At 42.5% G+C, this 11,722-nt stretch overlaps 1 protein-coding gene across 1 annotated transcript; it reads left to right on the top strand.

The window, feature by feature from the left end:
* The first annotated feature begins 393 nt into the window (after positions 1 to 393).
* Positions 394 to 5,738, top strand: leng1 (leukocyte receptor cluster (LRC) member 1). The gene is made up of 4 exons (XM_080744902.1): positions 394 to 825; positions 1,716 to 1,895; positions 3,618 to 3,949; positions 4,377 to 5,738. Exons 1-4 carry the CDS (start codon positions 694 to 696, stop codon positions 4,600 to 4,602), a joined length of 870 nt encoding a protein of 289 aa, XP_080601028.1. The 5' UTR covers positions 394 to 693; the 3' UTR covers positions 4,603 to 5,738.
* Positions 5,739 to 11,722: the final 5,984 nt, after the last annotated feature.

The following is an 11,722-nucleotide window of genomic DNA, read 5'->3' as shown; positions in this document are numbered from 1 at the left end:
CACAGGAACCACTTTATGTATCTCGTATAACATTGAAAGACAGACGGATAGTGGTTCCTGAGTAAATAAGCAAAAAGCGTACTAGGATCTCCTTTTAGTGATTTGTACTGTCATGAAACTGTACTTTTTTTATATGCAAACTTCAATCAATAAAACTTAGCACGGGTTGTTATTAGTCTTGACTCTTTAAATGTCTCGATGAATTGAATACACACTATCTGAATTTTAAGATAACCTGTAGTCACGTGGGGTGACCACGCCCACGTAGGAGACCGGAAGTGCAGCCCGCTCCAAGAAGGAGGCGTGGTAAGTTCTGTTTGCTTTGGATCTTTGGTTTGGTGAGAGAGAGTTAAGAGAGAGTGGACACTCCGACACTGGACAGAGAGAGAGAGCAGCAGCCAGCAAACATTTCGGACATAAAAATTAGGACAGCAGCCGTTTATTCATCGACCCGTTATCCGTTACAGTTTAGGCCGTCGGGTAAAGTTTAACGTGTTTGCCGTAGTTTTACTGTTCTGTAGTTAGTTGGCGTTTGTATTGTAGAAATGAGAGTTAGCTAACTTGGCTAACTGCTAGCTGTGCTGTCGTGTTAGACTTTGTTTACACACACGACACGCGTTATATATATCGTTTATTATAATACGTTCACGCTAGCTTAACGTTTAAAGTGTAGCTACTTTATCGGACAACAACATGAACATCCTTCCTAAGAAGAGCTGGCACGTGAGGAACAAGGATAATGTTGCTCGCGTGCGGAAGGACGAGGCCCAGGCGGCTGAGGAGGAGCGCGAGGCCCAGCGGCGCGTGGAGCGCGCAGAGCAAGAGGTAAACAATAACAACAAGCTTTTCAGCTGCTGATTAAATCAATGTAAGCTTTAGTGTTGCTCGCTTTAGTGTGTTATGTGTGGCAGTGGTTCCTGTATGTCTAGCCCGAGCCCTGGATCAAGACTATCGTAGATGTATTTGATTGTTTTTTTTGTTGTTGACATTTGCAAAGTAAAAGTCATACTCTATGAAATACTTCAGCACTATATGTGAACTCTGTAGCCTTGTATCAACACAATTACCCTAACCAACCCTACCCCTAACCCTAACCCTAGTCAATGTTCGGAATGGCGGTGTTTCGGAATGGCGGTCTGACACCTTATTTTGTTACAATAATGTATTGCATTGCACGTGGTGAGAGGTGGGTTTAACAATGCCTTCTCTCCAGCCTAGTATTAAGAAATTAAAACCCTAAACCCATAGCACTACTGTAAAACTCCCCTTCCCTCAATGACCATACATGAAGCTAGATAGCATTTTTAGGTTTTAGAAACTTTTTTTAAAACGTTTTACACTGATTAGGTGCGTGGTCTACCTATGTTATTATTTTTCTTGATTGATATTCCCATGCATTTGTTATAGTTGTTGATGCACTGACATTATCTTGCTTACGTCGCTTTGGATTAAAAGCTGCTAAATGCCTAAATTGTAAATCAGACTATGATTATTATTTTTTTTTTGCAAGAGAGAATGGTTGTACATATTGATCATCATAAACAGTGAAACCAGCTGTTGATCTTCTCCAATATGTCTGCGCATGTTCCACACTCACACAGCATTGTCGTAGATTGGCTATTTTCACTCTGCAACACAATGTACAACCAAGTATATAAATCAGGTGTAATATGAAATGTCTGTCTTGCTTGCTAACCTGCTCTACTGTTCTGCAGGCACGTACAAATTACCTGAGAAGGAAGTCCAGGGCAGCTCTGGAACAGGCGGGAGTGAAGATAGAAGAGGAGGAGGAGAAGAGCGGTGGAGTGTTGGAACACCTCAACCTGTTCCCTCTGGAGGATTCATCGGAGAAGAAAGGGAACGCGGAATATCTCAAGGAAAAGAAAGAGGAAACGGTAAACCACAAACGCACTTCTATCGCTTCTTTCATCAAATACGTTAAGTTGTAATCTGTCAAATTTCGTTTCCTGCCTAGGATTTAAACCTGGTCCTCTCCCAATATGGGAGACCAACCATTTACCACTCTTCCAAGACTGTTTTGTCAGGGGAGACATTGTGCTTTTTTTTAGCTTTAGGCAGTACTACCACACTAACAGGTGGGTAGGCCTGGGGCGGTATCGACATTTTGTTATCGCGGTTATCGTCCTCCCATTTACAGACGGTATTGCGGTAATTACCCCATCCCTGTATCTATTAATTAAGGTTCGGCGATAAGCCAAAATAGTCCTATCATTTGCCCAAAACTCACCGCTCCACAGTCCTACAAGCCCGAGTTATATTTCCCCATACAGCACAGCACAGCGGCTCTGGCTTCGAAAATAGCAGATCTACAAGCTTACAACGCGTCGAGCTTTTCGATCTGTGCAGTGTCGGGTTTCTATAGTAACACACTGTGGCTTCTCAGACACTACGTGTGTGAGATGAGACGGGTAGATTGTGTGATTCTGTAAACTCACGTCGCAATTCACATTGATTGAGTGGTGATATAGACAAGTAGGCAGGTTTAGTTACCAGACTTGACAGAAAAGGTTGTAAGAACAACTACGGAGCACGCACACTCCTGCAATTGCAGTCAAAAGTAGTAAGTGACAATCCCTAGCGTCTAGCCAGCACTAGTTTCGTTTTCGGTTTTAGTCCTTGTGCTCTGCCCGTATGAATGAAAAAGAAACTGCCACAAGGAATGTATAAACATACTTGTCATGTGGATTATGGAGAAAGTTTAACGCTGCTGCTAGGCTATGAGGCTACTGCTCCAGTAAGGATTTGTCTCCGACGATTTGGAAGCGCACCTTTCCTTTGACGGCCAGAGCTTCCAAACATGTGGTACGCGGCCCAGAACAGAGCGGCATGGGGCACAAGCGGTCCTCGCTTCTCCCCCGTTTAAAACTCGCTCGTTCTCAATAAACAACGGTTACCGTACCTTGCCCTACAGGTGGGCTGCCAGTGTGGGGAGACAACCTCAAAGCAGCTAATTATTACTTTGTGCGGGATGAGTGAGCTTAATGATTATTGCGTGTAGACAGTGGTGTGAGAGTATGGGAGTGACATTTAACTTTTGTGCTCTAGCCTTAGGCTGCAGTATTACTAGCCGTTGCACATGTAATTTGGCAAATTAAATAACAAGGAAGGGAAACTGGAGGGAGAATTGCCAAAACAGTAGGTAAAAGGTTATGGTGCAAAATATCTCCAAACATGAATCGATACATTAAATAAATGGTGCCAACAAAGATGACCACCATTCTGTGAGCATTTTGAGAATATAAAGAATTATCTGTAAATAAATAATAATTAATGTATCTTATACAGAGAAAGTACACATTTTATGCACTGTACAAGTGAAGTGAATTTGGTCAGTTGAAATGGTATTCACTCAGCTATGTATAGTTAATCTGCCTATGACTAAATCAGAATTTGCTGTCAAAATTAACACTGGTCCCTGTGCTACAATCAGGTAATACATTGACCATATGCACCTTGTGAGTCACAATATCTCAGGTTCAAATCCGATTCCTGTGCTCTCTCTACATCGTCCTATCGATCCAAGCCGTGGTAAAAAAAAAGGGCCATGAAGTTCACAGTGTGTTTAATTTCCATTTGATGTCTTTGCCTTTTTCCAGGAGAAACAGGAACGCGCCATCGGCCTACTGGTGTCCCTGGGCCCACAACCAGGCACAGAGGTCACACCCTGGTACATGAAGACTGGCAGCGAAAAAGAAGAAGAGGAGAAGAAAAACAAAGAGAAGAAGGACAAAGAGAAGAAAGAAAAAGACCACGGGTGGAAGAGAAAACCCTTGAGTGCAGAGGAGAGGGAGAAGAAAGACCGGAGGCTGAAAGACCTCTTGGACCCCTTGAAGGACATGAAGAAGGCCCTCGCCATCAAGGACAGGAAACACAAGAGCAAGAAGAAGGACAGGAAAGACAGAGGCGAGCGGAGGAGCAGTGGAGAGAGGTAAGAATAAATACATTTCAACACCCGAGGACACTAGAGAACACTCACATATGTTCATTTTGCACAATGATAGAACACAGGCACAAATAAACACAATTATGGAAACACAGAATGAGCTCAAGCATTCCAGTGTTTTTGTGTTCGCCTGCTAACAAAAATGTTGAATGTGGGCTCTTGTACTTTCCTTGTGTGGTTACTGTGTATTTATTGTATCTTATGATTAAAATGCCATGTGCAGGAATAATAACATTTCTTATTCTAATCTAATGTGTTCTATTCATGAGGGTAAGAGAAACATCCAAGAGGCTCATGAAAAATGTCTCAAAACAATAAAGAAAAGCAAACTACAACCAGATGTTTATTTATGTGAGCAATAACCTCATGGAGAGATATGGACGTTAACACACATCTGTTCTGTCTCGTCCAGCTCCATAGAGCGTTTGCGTGCCGAGCGCTTGCAGAGAGAAGTGGAGGAGAAGCGGCGAGCCCAGGCTCTGCTGGACCAAAGGAACGGCAAGGGGAAGGATAAGGAGGCAGGCCAGGAGGCGGAGGAGCGGGACAGGCCCTATAACAGCGCTTACTTCCCAGAACTCGCACGCAAACGCCAGAGGAAAGACCGCGACAGCTGGAGAGACGAGATTTTAAAGTCATGACCCGTCTATGGGGGACTGAATTCAGACTTTTTTGTTGTTTTTGCAGAATGCCCAACTATTAGTCTCAACGGGACTGTCTCAACAGGACTGTCTCATCAGATTGGTGCAGAAACAAGTCAACATAGATTGGCTTAAGTCTGTACTGATGAGCATACTTTTACTGTAGTGGAAGAGAAAAAGACTGTACTACTAGATACTGTACTCACTCAGTACAGTATCTGAGTAGTGCCTGTGCCCTTTTTACACAGTACCTGCCAGGCGAGTGCACTGCAGGTGATGATGGCCCCATGAACACAAAGCCATAGATTTGCATTACTATGGGTGAGGGTCTATTCACTGAATGGACTTGGTGGCGATTGGCTGTGTGCCATGACAGACGATGAGTGGCAATCGATACGTGACGCAGCCCATGTATCCATTGTTGTGGGGTGGGGTTGCTTACATTCTAAATTTCAAAGGGACACCAAGACATCTCACACGGCACACCAAGCATAGCGGTTGAGAAAGACTGCTGTACTGTACATGTTATTTGGCACAGTTAACCACATGAAAGCAAATATAGCTTTCCCACGGGACAGGCTGTACCGTTGCAGGTAGCTTGTAAATGTGTAATTTGAGCTTTAATTTATTTGTTGTGCTAACTCATTTGAGTTGCGCAGTTTGCTGATTCATCCACACTTAGATCACGATGATTTGTTTTTTCTTTCTTTTCTTTTTTTCTCCTTGAAGCGCATGTTAGAATTCTATTACAGAAGAATAATATTGAATTTTAAGTTATTTTTTAGAGCTTTTTAAGTTATTTGTATAGTTTCTTTTGGCCTTTATTTATACAGTATAGGTACTTAGAGGAAACACAGGGAGAGTAGGAGAGTGACATGCAGCAAAATGCTCGGTCCGTCCAGGAATGAAATCAGTGACTCGCTGCTGGGTATTGGAGCCCATTTGGTATGTGCCCTAATAACAGTGTGTTCTTACTTGATTTAGTGCTTGAAGTTCTTGTCGGGCTGGGCTGTGTATTTTTATTTTTTTTACTGGCCTAAATTAACCTACACCATATATTCTGCACACACCATATCATACCTGTCTGTAACTGTACTCAACTATGTTTAATCTCATTGCTGTAGCTGTATGAGTGAGTGACAAATAAACCCTCTAGAATTATGAATCTTGGTATTCTCCATTAGTAGGCTGCAGAGGGGTAAAGCTCATGGTCCATCAACCAGTTCTCAAGAATAAACGGCATGTGTTGGTTTTAGATGGTCGTAAATCATTAAGAAAACAAGCTTCAGCAAAAAATAAATTTCATTATTCTGATATCCTCATGAATTTGCTCTTGTTGTATGTACACACTGCATACTGGCCTTGTACAATAGGCTAAAATAGAAAGGTTATTAAGACTGGCAGAGTTTACATGGTCTGCCTTTGAATGGCAGTATAGCTCCCACTTTCCCCTCCAATTCCCTGAGCATTCATTGATTATTCTGTCTGACCCATTCCTAACTAAATTAGAGGTGGCTTTAGGTAGGTACAGGAGATGGATAGATATATTTAATTTTCAGCTAATCTCCGACGCCGTTGGCCCGGTCACTGCCAAACTGTGCACACACACTCCCTCGACACCAATTCAGAACCTCTGCCCCAAATATTTCACATGGGCCTGTTCTAGCGCCACCAGGAGGCCGACTTTTGCAAAACTAACTTTTGCCAGTACTCCTACAGATCATTTTTCGCGTCTTTCGCCCGTTTTTCGTACCTTCACACCCCCGCGTCTGCCTCCACAACGCCGAGAGCTATCTTTAGAGGGGTCCCTGGTTCCTGTGCGTTCAGGCATTCCGGAGAAACGGACTACTTCACCCTGCCTGGTAGGCGAGATTACCTTTTGAGTAAAGAGACACACGGGCGACTACAAATATGGCGACCCCACTTCAAGATGCGCTGTGATTGGCCGGTAGTGTACCATGTGTGCATGATCGGCGATGTGATTGGGCAACGTATACACAACGTATACAGATGATGCAGATTACGTCATTTTGGCGCGAAATCCGGTCCACGGCCAGGATCATAGAAAACATATAAAGAGAAGGCTTCAGAAGCTGAAAATAACGGAGTGGGTGTTCTAAAACTTTAGCGATTTAGCAGTTAGGACAATTTTAAGATTTGTTTTATAAAAAAAGTTACATGGTACAACTTAAGAAAAATCAAATCAGCCTCATGGTGGCGCTATAACAGGCCGATTCATGTTTTCACCTATAACTCCACCGATCAGTGTCAAACTTTGTATGCGCACTCCTTAGAGGCCAAGGTAAAACCTTTTCCCTGCATTTTTTACATCAGCCTTTTATAGCGCCATCAGGAGGCCGACTTATGTAAAACACATTACATGCCTGACCTGGTGGAGACCTGTGCTCGGAAGAGCACTGCTTCTAGTTGATTATTCTGTCTGACCCATTCCTAACTAAATTAGAGGTGGCTTTAGGTAGGTACAGGAGATGGATAGATATATTTAATTTTCCTTTTTTGCAATTATTATTATTGATTGGTGACATTGGTCCAGTGGTTTGGAACACACAGCTGATTCGGGTGAAAATGTAGTCTTGGCAGAAGGCTGCCTTGAAAAGACCGGGGCCTTCAATAATGCAAATCTTTGATTAAAAATAAATACAAATACTAGAGCTAGTATACAGTGGCTGACTTGCCAGTCTACAGGTTTTCTTCAGAATAGGTAGGACACTGATCTAATACATGTAGAAATACCTGTGGTGTAAAGTAACAGAGTACAACTTTGTTACAATACATCTATACTTGAGTTTATAATCTATTCATCACAACTTTCACTTTTACTTCAAAACATTTAAAACAAGAATTATAATTGTACACTTCATTATCATTGGACACCTTATTACTCTAATCAAATCAGAATATAATTGCAAGTCTCTCATCATGATATTGGATTAATATCCAGACTGTTCATATTCACAACAGGCACTCTCACCGAGACAAGATGCTTGCAGTCCTTTGTTGTACGCTGACATAAGATAGGTTAAAGTGGTTAAACTGATTTTGATGCTACTAAGCAGTTTTGCTGGGGACCCCCTGGAACCCTGGTACACATTATTGTGTATCATTATTTTATGCTTTAACTATTGAAAAATAGCAGATATACAAGCTCACAGCGCGGCCCCGAGTGCGTCGGTGCCGAGCTGCGAGCTTGTAGATCTGCTATTTTTGAAAAATTGTGAAAATTAGAATTTTGACCCGATTCTATAAGTGTCTTTTGAATCCTAAGGTTTTTTGAAAAACCCCATGTTTCTATGTCAGCAATCTGGCCAGCCATCGTCAAAGAAAAGGTCCTTTTCACTTAACTGGAGCTCAGTTAGTCTGTTCTTGAGAGATTACTGTCAGTGGATCTCAAACCTTTTCATGTGAAGGACCCCCAAACTGATATGTATTTGGCCACGGACCCCCATCTCAAAATATTTAGTTCCAGGGACCACCCAGAAGCAAAATTTGAGTTACAAACGTACGCTTTAAAAATACATATTCAAAGATGTGCACACATTTTCACAACTTTTTTCAAAAATAGCAGATCTACAAGCTCGCAGCGCGGCACTCGGTGCCGCGCTGTGAGCTTGTATATCTGCTATTTTTCAATAGTTAAAGCATTCAATAATTCTAGGCCTAAAGAGAGAGCTGGGTTTCCCAAATGCCCTTTGACATTAACAGTCTAATAAAGACACTGGCAGCTAGACAGATATTCAAACCTTGTTAAAGCAATTATCAAACAGTGGATACAGAACATGCCTAATGAATGGGCCTGGTCGTTTTAAGCTGTTCTAATGACTGCTGGGTGATGTCAATATGACAATTCTCCTCACCGTCTCTGATTGTCTCTAATGCTTTGAGAAGTGCAAAGCCAGTTCAATTTAGACAGAAGAAGATGGAGTAGAAAGTATGTGTGTACAGAGATGGCCATGGAAATAATAGTAATATACCTTTAAAGTAATGTTTGAAACTGGGTTACAAATAGATCCATACCATAAGCTCTCAGCTTTCCTACCTATAATAAATAAAATAAGGACTAACTCCATCATGTCTGCTGGTATACATTTATGGCTATAAAGGCCCATTCCCACTGGGCCAGATAACAGATTAAAAAATCTCTTTCTCCAGATAAAAAAAAATATTCTCCATTCAAGTGGATGGTAAGATACAGAAAAGAAAATATCTGTCACAGATATATATATTTTTTTATCTCTATCTTACCATCCACTTGAATGAAGAAAGAGATTTTTTTAAACTAGACCTTACCCGTTCGAAGATATGTGCTCCAAAATATGTGCAGAGTGTGGGTTGTGGGGAAAGTTACTGTAACTGGTGCGTGCGTGAGAATATGTGGGAGCATATGTGGGAGCATCATAATGTAAGGCATATTTTAAACGGAGAAAGATTTTTTTCATCTGTTATCTGGCCCAGTGGGAATGGGCCTTAAGACCTCAAGTGTTTCTGGTAATATTGACCACTCATTTTGTATGTCCATGGCATTTTTTTTATTTTGAGGAAAATGTCCATCACAAGCCGGCATGTTGATGGCCTTGAAAGACACCTAGCTATTCTCTCAGGTTAAAATGGCAAATAGTTGTTTTATGGTTGTTGTTTTTGCTATATAATTGCTATTATTATTGGTGTAATTGTAAGTATACTTACAATTAAACTTACAATTACACCTAAAAAGTAAGTATAGGCCTACTTACAATTACACCTAAAAATTACACCTAAATAAAACTATTTCAATATCCTAAGGGACAGAACGAAATGTATGGAGGGGGGTCACTGGAGGAAATGTATATGCCCTGATATAAAATGCTATGACCCTCCCTCTGTATGTGGGAAAAAATCAGTGGCCCTCCCCAACCAAAAAAAGAAAAGAAGATGGCCCTCCCCTAAAACATAACATTTTATACATGAGTAAAATGATCCCTAAAAACATAAACTTATTCATAAACGCAACTGCAGTAATAATGGCACTATATACGAGAACATGAATAAAGCAAATTCACCTCCCCCTATGAGACTCGAACCGGCGGGCGGCGGCCCCACGGGACGAATGGATCGTTAGCACAGTGACTAATGCACTGAGCTATCTTCACAGATAACATTTTAGTGAATAAAAGTGAACTCTAGAACTTAAGCTACCACTTCTATATCATATGATGTTACAGGACTTAGGAGAAGGCTATGAATGTTTAATCTGTAAACTCACCGCTTCATCTATCTGTCTGGGAAATTTTATACGCAAATGTGAAAGTGAAGAAAAATGCTTTCCATTGGAACACTGCCATCCTTTAAGATGATCCACTGCCGGCCGAACTTAACCCTATATATTAAAACAGGGATGCCATATGTTTCATCAATGAGACTATCCCTAAAAGATTCCCGTTGTGGTGGAGAAAGAAAAAAAGACGAAAAAACCTCGAAGCCAAAATCAAAATCCAAACAGCCACACACACGCAATTCCAGTAGGACTTGCCTAACCCCTCTGATCTTCTTGTTGTCCGTGCTCTTCTCTAATTTAGTTTCGAGTCTGACAAGACTCTCCTCAGCAGAGAGGGTCTGCAGCGAAGCTCTTAAATTGTGATCCAAGTAACTTTTAGTACGCACATTTGTTCTCTTGATGTTGTAAGACGCCATGTTTGTTGTGTTCTGAACTTTTCCCTCTGACTAAAAGTATTGTCGCTGCCAGGAAGAGCGTCAGTGATTGGCCAGAAACTGCACACGCCTACTGGCTGGATAGGCCAAGCTAAATGATTGACACATAGAAGGAACAATGGGAAAGGCTCAATAGCCCAGCTGTTGGGAAAAACCAAGATAAGCAACGGAGGGGTGTCAATGACTATTGTTGTACTATTATTCAGGAAAGCTGTAAAGAAAATATGCATATAAAATCCGGGCTCATTTTAAAAATAAAAATTGGATGACCCTCCCTTGGACTCAAAGTAAAATTTGATGACCCTCCCTCAAACTAAAACTAAAAAGACATGACCCTCCCCTATTTTCCTCCAGTGACCCCCCTCCATAAATTTCCCTAGGTCCCTAAGTATTTGGGCATATAATGCCCAAATAGGATATTAAAATAAATATGCCCAAATAGGATATTGAAATAAATAGGTTTATTTTTATTTGTTTGTTTGAGTGCAATTAAAAAAGAAAGTAGAAGGTCTATATAGGACTCGAGCCTCATGTCCAAACGCACAATCCTGAATTATCATAACAGCAAAGCGGAGCATCATGATAAGGCACGCTGTCTGACGTAGCGAGTTTTTCCCCTCTCCATAACGGGGACGTAAAAAAAACACAGACTATAGCCCCCCAACACGCACGGATGAGAGGGGGATACAGACGGTGAGCATCGCCGGAGTTAACCCGTGTTGTTTACAGACACCAGACCGCCATAGATAGGCTATAGAACTGCTATGGCTCCATATATGAGAGCGATGGATTGATGATGCGTGGAGCTCGTTGGACCGAGAGAGACGCACAATAGAAGAAGCGCCTCTCATCAGCATCACACCGTGTTTAATAGCGGATTAGGGGGGGAGGAGGTGGGGGTATCTTATCAAACCGAGGAGGAGAGCGGAGCACAACAAGAAGGAGACGCTCTTTATTAGGTGGTGGTGGAGGTGGGGGGAGAAGGAGACCCAGAGACGGCATAGAACGGTGGCGGGGATCATCATCACAATAATAACGGCAGAGGAGGAGGAGGACCAGCAGCGCCGATCGGGAGCGACGCCGCCGCCGCTCCGGATGGTGCCGCCGCCGCTGCGACCGCGACGATGCGACGACACCGCTGGCTGATGATGGTGCTGCTGGCCGGGATCATGTCCTACTTCAACCCGGAGAGAGTGCTCGGAGCCCCGCAGAGAGAAGGTGAGCGGAGCGGCGGCTGAGCGCTGGGCTGGCTGTCTGGCTGTATGTCGGCGGAATGCGATGGAACCTTTAGTGATGCTGGAGAAAGGAGGGGGGGGGGGGGGGAGTCAGTCTATATGAGGTTATGAAAAGGCCTACATGGGGGGGAATAATAGTAGGCTACATGACTGAAACGATCGCGGTAGGCTAATAATAA

Source organism: Nannobrachium achirus (genome assembly GCF_963921795.1).
Source record: "Nannobrachium achirus genome assembly, chromosome: 2".
NCBI classification, from domain to species: Eukaryota; Metazoa; Chordata; class Actinopteri; order Myctophiformes; family Myctophidae; genus Nannobrachium; species Nannobrachium achirus.
This window is presented reverse-complemented; position numbering and strand designations above follow the sequence as displayed.

Coding starts and splice junctions, on each gene's coding strand:
- leng1 (XM_080744902.1), top strand. CDS start 694: ATGAACATCCTTCCTAAGAAGAGCTGGCACGTGAGGAACAAGGATAAT. Junction 826..1,715: donor TGGAGCGCGCAGAGCAAGAG/GTAAACAATAAC, acceptor ACTGTTCTGCAG/GCACGTACAAATTACCTGAG. Junction 3,950..4,376: donor CGGAGGAGCAGTGGAGAGAG/GTAAGAATAAAT, acceptor TGTCTCGTCCAG/CTCCATAGAGCGTTTGCGTG.